The sequence below is a fragment of the Emydura macquarii genome, unplaced genomic scaffold, assembly GCF_026122565.2.
Source record: "Emydura macquarii macquarii isolate MOO-44397 ecotype Brisbane River unplaced genomic scaffold, CSIRO-AGI_Emac_v2 contig_2246, whole genome shotgun sequence".
In the NCBI taxonomy this organism is placed as follows: Eukaryota; Metazoa; Chordata; order Testudines; family Chelidae; genus Emydura; species Emydura macquarii.
In genome coordinates this window covers 2,422,214-2,436,808 of record NW_027132383.1, presented here as the reverse complement: position 1 = coordinate 2,436,808, position 14,595 = coordinate 2,422,214, and the positions used below count along the sequence as shown (strand labels likewise).

Genomic DNA, 14,595 nt, shown 5'->3' with positions numbered 1-14,595 from the left:
CATCCTCTTTGTAACAGCCCTTAACATATTTGAAGACTGTTATCAAGTCATCCCTACCCCTCATCCTTCTTTTCTCATGACTAAATGCTCCCAGATTTTTTTACCCTTCTCATAGATCAGGTTTTCTAAACCTTTGTCATCTTTGTTGCTCTCCTTTGGACTCCCTTCAGTTTGTCCACATCTTTCCTAAAGTGTGTCACCCAAAACTGGACACAGTACTTCAGCTGAGTCCTCACCAGTGCCAAGTAGAGTGGGACGATTATTTCCCGTGTCTTATATATGGCACCCCAGAATAATACTAGCCTTTTTGCAACTGCATCACATTGCTGATTCATATTCATTTTGGAGTCCATTATACCCTTCAGATCCTTTTCAGCAGTACCACTGTCTAGCCAGTTATTCCCCCATTTTATAGTTATGCATTTGATTTTTCCATGCAGAGTGTAGTACTTTGCTCTTGTCTTTACTGAATTTCATCTTGATGATTTCAGACTAATTCTTCAATTTGTCAAGGTCGTTTGGAATTTTAATAGTTTCCTCCAAAGTGCTTGCAACCCCTCCCAGTTTGGTACCATCTCCAACTTTTATAAGCATACTCTCCACTACATTATCCATGTCATTAATTAAAATATTGAGTAGTACCAGACTTAGAACTGACCATTGTGGGACCCTACTAGATACAGCCTCCCAGTTTAACAGCAAACCATTGATAAATGCTCTGAGTGTGATCTTTCAACCTATTGTACACCCACCTTATAGTAATTTCAGCTGGACCACATTTCCCTAGTTGCTTATGAAAATGTCTTGTAGGACCATATCAAAAGCCTTACTAAAATCAAAATGAATTAATTCATGTTAAGTTTTCACATTTTCTAAATTTGTGGCTACCAGTGCAAATTTTTATCGGTGAGGATAACAGTTGTTACAACTTATAGGGGTGGTGGATTCTCAATCATTTGATATCTTTTAATCAAGACTGGATGTCTTTAAAAAAAAAAAAAAAAAAATTCTTTAGCTGAACCAGAAGTTAATGGACATGGTGCAGAAATTTCTAGGTGAGTTTGTGCCCTGTGTTTGTGGAGGAAGTTGGACTGTGTGATCATAATGGCCCCTTCCAACCTTAAAATATATAAATCAATTGCACTTTCTGAAACAGTGCAAGAAATAGTTTAGTTTTGTCTAGGCTAGCAGTTAAACCTTTCAAACACCAGATGAGTGTGGGTCTCTGGAACTTGTTGCTGACTGCCATTAACAAGAATGAGGCAGTGTAGTTGTAGCTATGTTGGTCCCAGGATATTAGAGAGACAACATAAGCGAGATAATATCCTTTATTGGACCAACTTCTGTTGGTGAGAGAGAAGCTTTCAAGCCACAACAAAATAAAAGGTGGAAAAGATTGTTTAGCTTAAGTAGTTAACAAATATTGTAAGGGACCATTCAAGGTCCGATTGACAGCAGAGACCCATTAACACCTCTGCTGTCCTGGGACAAAAAGAGGAGGTTAGTGGGTTACAGATTGGATTTAAGGCTTATTACAACAGCATCTCTGTTCAGTCCATGAATTTCGTTGTTTAGCAGAGTAATTAATTTAATCTCCCAAACTCGACTTTTGAAAGTGTTGTGCGGGTTTCCTTTTAGGATGAGGACTGATAAGTCAGATATAGTGATCTCTTTTCAAAAAGTGTTCACCCAGAGATGGTGTTTTTGTCTTTGTCATTTTCCTGAGTGAGTTCATTTGAGAGCAGTGTGATCGCCTTGTGGGCACCCACATAGTTATTGGGGCAGTTAGTGCACTGAATGAGGTATACCACATGTGATAGATGTGTAGGATCCGTGGATCTTGAAAAGTGTGTTGTGGAGTTATTGATCATTGCAGCAGTGGAGGTATGTCTGCAGGTTTTGCATCTGTTGTTCTGACAGGGTCTAGTGCTACTTTGGTGTCCTGGTCTGTGGGAAGCTTGCTTCTGATGACAAGCTTGAAGAGGTTGGGGGTTGTTTGAAGGCCAACAGTTGGGTTTCTGGGAAGATATTACCTCACCCATCTTTTCTTTTTAACAAGAATGAGTGATTTTTCCTAGTGCAAATTAGCTGAGTGTATTAATCTGTATAACAGGAATCAGCGTTTATTCATCCATTTTTTGTTGTGCAACCCTATAATGTGAAATCTACTCACTGGAAACAAACAATCATTTTGGCAGATGGGCAGGCTTTTAATAGCTGGAGGTGTATTGCATTGTAAAGTGAGAACTTGTTTCCTAACACATGAAGCAGGTGACTTGTATCCCTGCATTAATAAGGACTGCTATGTCAGCCCCATGAAAATAGAACTATACTGTTGTAGTATACTTATAAGCTTCTGTAATTACAAATATTTCAGGGCAGCTTCATGGGAAGGTCAGGAGAGACCATTCTGACACTAACAAAAGTTGGCTTTCCGTATGTTGCTGCATTTATTTTCAGTTGGACAGAGTGCAGCAATGCTACTGGCTCTGTAGTGAAGCTCTTGGTTTCTTCTGATGTACTGGAAGCCTCTCATGTGGAATAGATAAACAATGTCAGTGCCAGCACATAACCATATATGAGCAAAGTGATTCAACATTTGGTCTAAATAGCTATGAAACTCTGAAACCAAACTTAACGCTGTTCAATTATGTTATTAGCTGAATGTGATATCAAGATCTATAAGCCCCATCAAGCTACTTTTGGCATATCCTCCTACCACAGTGCTTGATCAAAGACTGAGAAACTTTCTTAGACCAGCCCAAGCAAAAAAGTCTGGGGTGTTTTGCCCTAGTAATAATGACAATTAATTACCTTTTTAAACTAGGTTTCTTTAAGACCTCCTAATCCAGTCAAGAAGAGTGGGTTTAGTCCCTTCTGCTGACAGATAGTGAAAGAGAAATCAAAGCTCGTGTAATATCATTTCCCATCATACTCAGGCTTCCAGTTGATGATGATGAATTAATTTGAAACACAGAGTAAAATCATGAAAGAAGATAATATGGCCAGCGCCACCAAAATAATTTAAAAAAAAAATTTAAGTGAGTTGTCTGGGCTAATATGTGAAAACCTGAACAGTATTAACAGGTTTGAAGTTATCATTCACTTCTGCTGTCTTATAGAACTTTGAGATACCTGGGAAGAGCTGCTTTTAAAAGATTTAACTTTATTGTCCCGCTGAAAAAACAAGGTGGATCAGTTAACAATTTGGACATAGTTAGATATGCTGTTCCAAACTCTTCCTCTTCTCTTCTCATTAATGGACTACCATCCTGCTTTCATTCGTTCTTCTGCTCTCTGGTTCACTTTCATTCCTAAATAATACATACCACTCTCTAATTTCATAACCCGTTTTTGTTAATAATATGAGGGTTAGAGGGTTTTGTCATAGCGCTGGTCTATTACTGTTTAAATTTAGTTTTGCAAGGAACACTGAGGTGTTTAAAAATTAATTACAAACTTGGTAAGATAGGAAAAAAAGAAAAATTCAGGGCCTACCTAGTTTGACATTGTGAGCAGAGGGCTGAGTGCCAGGTACTCCCAAATTCCTTCACTGCCCCAGTTTCCCCATCTGTAAAATACATTCTTTTTGGGTGATCTTGAGAATTAATGTTTACAGGGCGTTTTGAAGTTAAATAAAACCCCAAGTGTATTGTAACTTGCGGTCTATGGTGTGACAGCAGTATGAACAGAGTGGAGGGTGGTTTCTCTTCTTTCATTCAGGCAGCTAGTCCAAATGCGGATTTTTGCAAGCTCTTTTCTCTTCCTTGATGGAAATAGAATGGTTATTCAGCCCACTCATGGTGTTTGTGGTGTATAGGAATATCAGGAGGACAAAGAAGTTGGTCCAATAAAAGATATTACCTCACCCACCTTAGCTTTTTAATCTATCAGACAAAGGCAGAAAAAGATCTAGTAAATGATAGCTGAATCTAGACAAATTCAGACTAGAAATAAGGCACAGCTATCTATCAATGAGGGTAATTAACCATTGGAACAACTTAACCAGGGATGTCATAGATTCTCCATCACCTGGAGTCTTTACTTCAAGATTGGTTGTTTTTCTAAAAGAAAGGTAGAGAAAGGTATGGGTTTGATTTAGGAATTACTTGGTGAAATTCTATGGGCTATGTTATGCAGGAGGTCAAAGTAGAATCTACATGACTTAATGCCATAAAATCGATGAAAGGTGAGCCAACACTGGGCCTTCCTTGTCAGCCATGTTTCTGTGGTGCACCTTAGATTGTGGATGACTTGTCTCTTGTCATGTATGGTGAAGTGCTTATTGACCGTGGATCTTGCATTTATTCAGTGTGAGGCAGCGGTCAGATGTTTGGCTATTTTGGGAAACTTACTACCAAGTGACTAATTCTAATGAATTTATTGCTGTGAGAATTCATAGAAAAGTTTTATCAGACATAAGCGGTTTTGTGTTTTCATCAATTTCCACCTGACCTGGTAGCATGGAAGTGGTGCAGTTCACATGTACAGATCTGGAGAAAAGTCTCTAACATGATTCTGACAAAAGGATATAGATGGCAAATCTGTCCTAAACGGTTGTTGGGTTTAGTGTGGGGGTAGTGGTGGCCTGTGTTACACAGATCAAACTACATAATATGTTGGTCTCTTCTGGCCTTAAACTGATTTGTTGGTATTCCCTCTGAGACTTTTTCCACTTGGCTTATCCAGAACACCTTGTCCAAGTCTGTTACAACACTTCATCCAGTTCTCTGGGATCTAAAAAACTCAGTTTGACTCCAGATTTCGTCACTCAGGTTCCTTTATTTAGCATACAGCAAAGCTATAGGGGTTGGGTATAGGGCATATCACACATCAAAGTTACACAGCAAACCTCTTCCTATATATAACACATAGATGTATGTGTATACACACAAGTATATGTATACACGGGTGTGTATACATTACATTGTATTTACTATACATTGCATCACATTTAGGGATTGGCTTGGTTACTTTGCAAGAACCAGTCTCTGTGCTCAATCCATGTATTGTCCATGCTTGACTTAGTCTTTACTTCATCTCTACATTACATTTCTAACTATCTTGTCTGCTAGTAAATGGTACCTGGGTGTTCTCCTCCTTATCTTAGGCCTGGTCCACAGTTCATACTTAGGTCAACGGAAGCCACCTTATGCCAACCTAATAATATCTGTGTCTACACTACTAGGTCCCTTCCACCGACTGAACTCGCCTGTAACATCAACTTAATTACTCTACCTCCGCGAGAGGCGTAGCACTTAATTAAATGTTGGTGGGTAGGCAGAGAGGCAGTGTAAACGCAGCATTGTGTAAATTGACTGAATGGGCCTCCAGGATATATCCCTCAGTGCTCTGTGTTTCAATGCAATGTGCTCATTGTTGTTGCCTGAGGTTGCTCGGGACACAAAATCCTGGAAGGTATCCACACTGTTTGGGGGCTAGTAGTGGAATTGCCGCTGAGAATCACATACAGCTCATCATAGAAGCAGCACATCTGTGGTGCAGAACTGGAACGACTATACATCTCCGTTGTCTTCTAGTACGCCTGCCAAAGTTCTTTGATTGTCATGCAGCATTGCTGCGTACCCCTGGTATAGCCCTTCACCACCACACCTGGTGCAATCTTTTCATAGATATCTACGTTTCTTGGGCTGGATCAGAGCTGTGCCTGCACAGACTTCTCAGACCACTAAGTTCCACCATTTCCTGTCTATTCCCAGCTGAAGGGCACTTGGAGTATCCATTCACCATTGAAGAGTGTGAGGCACCATGGGGGAACCTTAGGATATTTAATTATTTTCTGGCTTGCATATCAACAGTGCTAGTGAGGCAAGAGCCATGAAGATCTGTTGGATTTTTGGATCCCAGAGAATAAGTTTAGGACTAATAATGACAAATGGGTCAGATTTAGGCTGGAAGTCAATAAAACAAATGTGGAAGCTCATGAGGTGAGAACATAACCACACTTTAACATTTGAATAGCCTCATGCCATTTTCAAATGGCTGCCAAGGTTGATCATCTTCCCTTTTTATCAGATCAAGTTTAAGTTCTTGGTGTGATTCATAAAAGGTAGTAATGTTGTTAAAATTCCTGCATGCTTATTCAATTATGCTATTTTCCGCCACATCTGTGCAACTTCAGCACCTTGGGCTAATCTTAATATAGCGACATTTACATGGTGCTATTCAGAGTAAAAACACAAAAATGGGTCAATTAATGTTACTTCATAACTGCAAATAATTAAGAAAAATGATCAGATATCTAATAATAGCTCTCAAGTCAAATTCTAGGAAAAAGTTTTCCCACTCACCTGTTTCATGGAGTGACCAATAATCTCATAGACTGAAGGTCCAGAATCTAAAAGATGTGTCTCTTAAACCAGCAAAAAGAAAATCACATTTCTGACATATCCTGGTACAGTAATAGATGACCTTAGAGTCTGCAGAGCAGCAATGTTTTTCAGTCTAAGGTCTTGCCTACACGAGGAAGTTTTGTCAACGCAAGTTATAGCGATGGTCAAAAAGCGCTGCAATTACAACGCTTGTGCCTGTCCACACGGCACTCATTGTGTCACCAAAGCACGTCCACACTTGGTGCTCTGGCATCGACAGTGAGAGCAGTGCACTGTGGGCAGCTATCCCACTGTGCAACACACCACCTTATGCCGCGTGGGGTTGTGGGAAGGCAGAGAGGATTGAAGTACATCCTGGGTGCTGGTTCAGTCTCCCATGATGCAGTGATTTCCATCCCATCGTTTCATGGCTTTCCTACTGCGTTTTGCAGCACTTTTCAACAGCCCCGTTTCCTGAGCGCCTGCCATCCCTATCTGAAAGGATGGATCCTGCACTGCTCTCCATTGTTGTTAGTGTTCAGAACAGGTCATGCAGTATATCATGAGCTCCCATTCGGAACTGGAATCCAAGGCACCTGACCTGCTGTGTGCCAAGCAAACAAACACCAGATTACTCTTTGTATTCACGGGGCATCTGTGCACAGTGCACTACCACTTTTGGGTGTGTGAAACAAGCACCGAGTGGTGGGGTCGCATTGTTATGCAGGTCTGGGATGACAAGCAGTGGCTGCAGAACTTTTGAATGCACAAAGCCACTTCCATGGAAATGTATGCGGAGCTCGCCCCTGCCCTGCAGTGTAAGGACACATGAATGAGATATACGCAAGGACTCACGGAACTGTGCGCTGAGCAAGGATGCATGTTTTTAGTGATGAGGGCTTGCTTGCTCATTACAGCAGGGGTGTAAAACTGCTGGCCCACTTGGTCTACTTGTCCAATCCCCAGGGCTGATTCAGATTATGCTGAATTGCAAGTTTTCATTTTAAAATGTTTCTGATCCAAATACACTGTTTTCACATTCAGGTTAGCTTTGTCTTAACCTGAAACCTTTCTAAGAAGTGCCTAATATGTATATGCACTTTTGGCAATTATGCATGCATGTTGAATAACATATGTAACTGACCAAGTAAACCAACGGTAGATATAGTACTGGTCTTTAACGCCCTGCATGATTTCTTCCTCACTGACGAATGCTGAATGCAATAGTGACTTCTGTAGTTTAGTAACTACAGAGGCCATATTTTACACCTGATTTTTGTACAAACCACACACTGTTAGGAGGATATCCACTCTCAATCAAGGGCAGTGTTTGCCCCCAAATTTGTAATACGGACCTATGAACCACAATGAAAAATATAATTTGGACTACTCCACAGAATAAATTAGATATCCTTGGATTAAACCATCAGGCTCTGATTTTTCACTTTAATACATTGATTTTAGATCATAATTCTATCTTCCTGGCTCCTGCCTTTGCCATCTGGATGAAGGCAGGAGTTCATGGATGCATTAGGTCTGTGCTGGGAACAGGGCATGCGTGCTTGGTGCATACTGTAGGCACACGGCACTGAGAAGGTTGAGGAGACTGAGATTGGGCATGCTCTGTATGTGCCCAGAGCATGCAGTTCTAACACTGGGGCATGAGGGTGTCAAAAGAGTCGTGCCTAGCACAAGCAAAGCACCCAGTATTAAAATGGAGGTGGAGAGTTCAGACTGGGCACCCTTGGACCATGCCTCAGGCACACCATGCTGAGAATAGGAGAGGTTAAACTTAGCTAGCATGAGCTAGCTAAACCTAACCTAAATTTAGCCATGCCTAGTCAAGACAGCTGCTTCCCTCCCCCCAGTTTTGCAGTTAACAGCCTCTCATGCTTGTCCTAAAGAATCCTTCTGGGATATCACCTTCAGTGGTCCCTCACTGAGCCAAGGTGTGCACAGTGATGAAGTTCAGTGTTAAGGAGAAAAGTAATGCACAACGGAAGATATAATCCCAACTATATATGCAAAATGATGAGTTCTAAATTAGCTGTTGCCACTCAAGAAAGATCTTGGAGTCATTGTGGATAGTTCTCTGGAAACATCTGCTCATTGTGCAGTGGCAGTCTCAAAAGCTAGCAATGTTAGGTAACATTGGGAAAAGGATACACAGTAAGACAAAGTACCATAATGCCACTATATAAATCCATAGTATGCCCACACTGAATACTGCGTGCGGGTTTGGTTGCCCCATCTCAGACAAGATATATTAGAATTGAAAAAAGTACAGAGAAGGACAGTAAAAATGATGAGGGGTATGGAACATCTTCCATATGAGGAGAGATTAAAAAGACTGGGACTGTTCAGCCTAGAAAAGAAACAACTAATGGGAAATATGTTATAGACTTCTATCATCATGGATAGTGCTGAGAAAGTGAATGGGGAAATGTTATTACCACTTCACATAACATAGGAACCAGGTGTCATCCAATGAAATTAATGGGCAGCTGGTTTAAAACAAACATAATGAAGTACGGCTTCACACAGCACATAGTCAGCCTGTGGAACGCGTTGCCAGGGGATGCTGTGACGGCCAAAACTATAACAGGGTTCAAAAAAGAATTAGATAAGTTCATGGAGGATAGCCACTGATGGATCTATTAACCAAGATGGTCAGGGATGCAAAACCATGCTCTGGGTGTCCCTAATCCGCTGACTGCCAGATGCTGTGACTAGATGACAAGGGATGGTTACTCGATAACTGTCCTGGTCTGTTCATTCCCTCTGGAAGCATCTGGTACTGGCCACTGTTGGAAGACAGGACACTGGATTAGGTGGCCATAGTATGGCCATTCTTATGTATGCTCCTATGAGTGCTAGCACTATGCCAGCAATAGGGCAACACACAAGGTGCACAGCTGTGTGAATGCCAGTGCAGCTGTGGAGTTCTGGTGGGCACTGAAAATATGCAAGGGGCGTTAGAGTGGATGAAGTACGCTTCGGCCTTTCCTAGACTGGGGTTTTAAAATGTTAGCTAACGCCTGTGAAAAGCTTAGCGGAGATGCTTGCTGCCTTTAGCTTGTTCTGTGCAGCTCGATGTAAAGCCTTCGGGGGAGCCTAGGCTTTGACTCAATCAGCATGGCCCCTGCTGCTGTATCTGCTGCCTTCCCAACTAGGCTCGCACAACAAGTTCATGCTATACTCTTGGGGGAATTCTGCACCAAAAAATATAATTCTGCACACACTATTTTAAAATGTGGCAAAATTCTGCATAGTTTATTGTCAAAATAATATAACATAATCACACCATTTTCAATTATTTGAATAATTTATTTCAAAACACCTCTCAGCAAGTATGTCTGTAACAATACAGATGACAAAACACTCAGGAAATGTTTTCTGACTAATTCCGTACTAGGCATATTAGCACATCTATATGGCTCCACAACGAGTGAGAGGGGCCAAGTCTTGCATGTGCTCCCAGCCCTGCACATCCTCTCCCTGATCCAGGTGTGGGGCAAGCAGGCTCAGCCTGGCAAGATCCAAATGTAGAGGGGCTTAGTGTGGGAGGTCCAGGTGGGGGGTGAAAGGGTTCTGTGTGGAGCAGTCTGGGTGTGGGGGGAACCTGGATGCACAGGGGCTTGATGGGGGTTCCGGTGCAGGGGTAGTGTGACTCTGGAGTCTGAGTGGGGGGGTATGAGCCTTTGCAGGCGGCTCAGTGGGGTGGTCTGGGAGCAGGGGGGGGACGTCTCGGTGGGGTGGGGGTCCAGGTGCAGCTGGTTGGGCCTCAGTGAGGTGGGGGTCCAGTTGCGGGGGGGCCTTGGCAGGGTAGTCGAGGTGTGTGGGGTGGGACTCAGCATGGTGGGGATTCAAATGGGAGGGTCTCAGTGGGGTGGTCTGGAGGTGGGGCTTGGTGGGAGATGGTCTGAGTATCAGAGGGTCCCGATATACATGGTAGCACCCACAATGATCCTTCTCCCTGCAGCTGGGGAGTGATTAGGCAGGAAGCTGGGAGAAGGTGCAGAGCTTTCTGCAGCCAGGGGAGGATCTTGGCTGGCCAGCTGTCTGACCAAGCCCCAGCAGTGGTCTGTGCAGGGGAAGAGGAAGTCTTGTCTCCCCCTCCTCTAGTTCCTCCCTGCCCTCCCAACCCAGCTAGGACTAGCAGTTGGAGCTCGGCAACCATGCACCACCAGCTGGGATGTCCCCTGCCCCGCCCCGCCCCGCCCCTCCCCATGTTCTGGGTGCATTAAGATAGCAAGTGAGAGGGAAGGAGAGAGAGCCCAGCCCCACCGCTGGAGGCAGTGATTTATGTCTCCTTCCCCACACTGCCTCAGTGTTCTCCCCTGCTGGGCATGTGAATCCATTTTTCTGGGGGGAAAGAGTAAAATCTGTGGGGGACATTAATTCTGCCATTGCTCAGTGGTGCAGAATTCCCACAGCAGTAATGCTAGCATACTTTTTATCCTTGCATACACCTTTTGATCCCATCCCTTCACTTCACTTCCCTAGTGGAATGTCAGCTCAGAAGGTGATAAGAGCTCTGCTGACTGCCATCAAATCCACCCCAGATCAGAGCTGCTTGCCATAACCTGTGGGAATGGCATTATTCTTCAACGTCACCTCCATATGCCCCCTTAGACTTACCAGAGTGATCTCTTCATTCTTCTACATAGACCAACCTTCACCAAAATGTCTCCTGAAAACTTACCAACTGTGACACCTATAATAAGTGAGTGTTATATTCACTTGTCTTGTTCTTCACACGTATATTCAAAGTATGCTCATGAGTAGTGGGAAAATGGTGCAGCTTGCACCCTTGTCTTTCCTCACCCCATCCATTCCCTCCTGTCTGTCTCCTTCACTCAGTGTTCTGTAGGACTTGGATTGTAAACTTTGTCGGGACAAGGAGCATGTCTTCATCTTGGAAGATAGTGATGCCAGGGTTGGGTGAACCCTTGTAGAAGTTGGTGGGTGTAACAACTTCCCTTCATTCAGGATAAATGTAAGAAGCAATTAAGCTCCTGTGGAATAAATAATCGAAACAATAAGAGCCTCTGCCCAGAACACAGGCCGCATGCAAGGCTGGTTCCAGTCTGAGCTATGTCAGCCAGAGGGATTTGACTGGAGGCTTGAATGCAAACACGGGACTGGGTATTGTTTTGAATGGAGTTCTGTGAGAGAGAATAGCCACAGACACACCGGAGAAGGCAGCACAGAAGTCATAGAGCAGGCAGAGAGTGCCTGTTGTGTGACCCTGAGAAAAAATGGAAGAGCTTTTGGACAGTAAGTTGACTACAAGGAGGCTTGGAAGGGTGATTGAAGAAACTGCCTTCTGTTGTGTGTCTCCTGCTCTGGTCAAGGAAACGGGACCTCGTACATTTTTGTAAATAAAGAGGATTGCACTAAAAACATACCTGACTCAGTCAGCTTCTCCTAATGGAAATAACCCAAGGGACCCCAGTATTGCCTAACTGCTTGCCTCAGAAGGTGAACACAACCTTTTTAATATGTAAGCAAAAATCCAAAGGTGACTGAGAGTACTCTTGCAAAGAGTTTATAAAAAAAAAAAAAAAAAAAGCTCCAGTCACAACAAGGACAGAGGTTAAGAACTTAACTGGGGGTTTCATTTGGCACACCAGAGCCCAACAGCTCAAAGCTTTTCTCAAGGCCTTCATTAAAAACTACCCTATGCAAGCCTCCAGGGTTGCTGCATAGACTCTAGCCAAGAGTTTCAAAAGTGAGCACCTGCCCTTTGGAAATCAGGCTCTTCCAAGTGTCTCAGGTTGGGCATCTGCAATCACTAGTTACGTCTCAAACTCTTGGGCATGTATCTTCAAGGAAGGTAAATGTTGGGGCTTAATTAGGCTGACCACTTTTCTTTTGTGACCCATTGGTCTGAAGCAGGAACTTGACTCAGGCTCATGAGACTTGATGCTGCCCTAAGCAGCACTGATCCATTTAAGTTGGAATTTATTGTGCTCAGCAATAAATCTGTTTCTTATTGTAACTGACAGGAGTCTTTGCTGCTTGGCTAAAGGGTGTTAAGACGTATGTGGCCTGTGCATTGGAGTGATATGCCAAGAAATATTGTCCTGGACAGCATAGAAGAGCATGATCTAATTTAGTTTTGAAGAAGTAGCTCCTGGTTTTAAAATGGTTTTAATTTAGTTACTGTGCTAAACGGAAGAGGGGCTGAGAAAATCAGAACTTTCTGCCTTTTTCCCCACTCTATTTGGATGATCCAACATAGAGTGCACTTATTCAATTGAACTAAAAAGTTTGGTTATTTTTTTACCATGTAATGATTTGTCAGCAGCTTGGTTTTCGTCTAGTGGTATTGTCAGATTTTGTTCCTTCTGTGTGTGGAATTGTCTCAACGGGAAGATATATCAGTGACAGAATTTGCCATGAAAGAAAATCCGAGTTGTAAAAAATGTTCAGGGTACTTCTCTTTTCTGCCAGAATGAACTATTTTCTCTTCCTGTTTTGTAGACATTGATATTTTGACAGTGTAATTCCTGCCTACTGTGCCAAAAAAGTAATGACATTTTACTCAATAAAATTGTTCCACATATTTTTTATACCAAATGATGGAAATGTTACATTACTGGGCCTCTGCTAGTTTTGAGGCAAGTTGTATTTTTATTGATTAACTTATTTTCCAAAACTTGACACCAAAAATGGCTGAAGGTTTCAGGAAGGGAGGCAGCAACATCATTCTGGTTGTGTTTTACTAATGCCTAATTTTAAATAAACACAGAAAACTACCAGAAATCTCTCTGAAAAATTAAACCTAGTCTCGTGTGCTTGTCTGGAATTGTGGGCAATGCCGGTAGCTGTTCTGCTCCTTGCTTTTACAAAATAATATCATGCAAGTCCTTCATTTCCAGGCAGCTGTGCTTGAGTGTCATCCTGAGCAGTATGAACATGAGTCTTTCTGGGACTGACAGAATGCAGAATGTCTGAACCTGCTTGGTTGCAGCTGTTAAGGTCCAAAGTCAGCTCCTAGCTTAGTTCTCAACATGGTCCTGCACTTGACCTAGCTGTTCGTTTGCTGCAGCGGTAGATGTGTGAAGGGTGGGTGGATTGGGACAAGTTGTGGAAGATGAGGAAACTGGTTTAGTTGTTGTAGCCTGCTTAATTTCCTTACTTTTTTAATTCCAACAGAGACAAGTGTTACTGTTCGATTACTCTCAGCGGCAGTCGTTAGACTACATAGGTTATATACTGGTCGTTTCCTTGTTTCCAGCTACTAAATTAAGGGATAGCTAAAATATGTTGAATATAAAGGTAATGTTACTTTTCCCCATCAGAATCTGTGGTTGCCACAAGGAGATAATTCTGTAAGAGAAAACTGTGATTGTAAGTTGGAGGGGAGGCAGTCCATCAGAATACCAAGATACGGTCCAGTGTATGAAGAAGTTTGGGAATTGCTGGCCTAGATGACTTATTCTCTCGCCCTGCTTTGCAACCCTTCATGTTGCCACCGCCTCGTGCATCATTTCTGAGTAGTGTGGAACACTGCTTCTGTAGCATGCTCCTCTCCAGCCAATCCAGAGTGAGCCTGATCAGAAATAGAGCCCCGGTGTGCTGCGTGCCAAGAAGAACATTACCATGGGGCCAGCCTATAGAATTTAAATGGAAAAAGAATAACTTGAGGGAAGCTTGTCAGTGATGCCGTGCAGTTCATAATGAGTCACTTTCGTTTTGTGTTTTGACAGAGTGGAAACAGCTTCCATGTGTTTGACCAAGGCCAATTTGCCAAGGAGGTGCTTCCAAAGTACTTCAAACATAACAACATGGCCAGCTTCGTACGGCAGCTCAACATGTGTAAGTACCTTCAAGAACCCAACGCACGAGGCTCCCCCCCACGTGTTGCTACAGTGTTCACCTCCTCTGTCTGCATCTTTGTTTAACTGGAAGGGTGGTACAGGAACATTCTAGTTTGCTTTGGTTTGGAAGCATGTTAGCGTTGGCGCTTCTCGTTGTCAGATTTGGGGGCTGAGAGTGCAGTCATATGGTTAGCCTCTGCTGAGGGGAGAGAACCTCTCTAGCACAGTAATCTAATGGCTTAGCAAAGCGGAACTTCCATCCCACAGCTTTCCAGATAAAGCAGCCTCTCACAGGCTCTCTCAATAGTCCTCGTTCACATTGTGGTGTTCCTTGGTTCTTAGAATGAGAGCACTGCACACTTTCCTTGGTTTACCTTTCCCTAGCATTTCAGTGCAGACACCCATCCTTGCCTTGTGTGTGTACACTCTGGAGC

At 43.0% G+C, this 14,595-nt stretch overlaps 1 protein-coding gene across 3 annotated transcripts in view; it reads left to right on the top strand.

Moving 5' to 3' along the window:
• HSF1 (heat shock transcription factor 1) overlaps positions 1-14,595 on the top strand; it is a 94,481-nt gene that overhangs the window by 7,741 nt on the left and 72,145 nt on the right. For 2 of the 3 annotated variants that reach the window (XM_067560151.1, XM_067560150.1), the window contains exon 2: positions 14,051-14,159. In XM_067560151.1, the coding sequence (XP_067416252.1) occupies positions 14,051-14,159 (109 nt within the window). Of the gene's footprint in view, positions 1-14,050; positions 14,160-14,595 lie in introns of those variants that run through there. The other variant, XM_067560152.1, reaches the window with a different exon arrangement.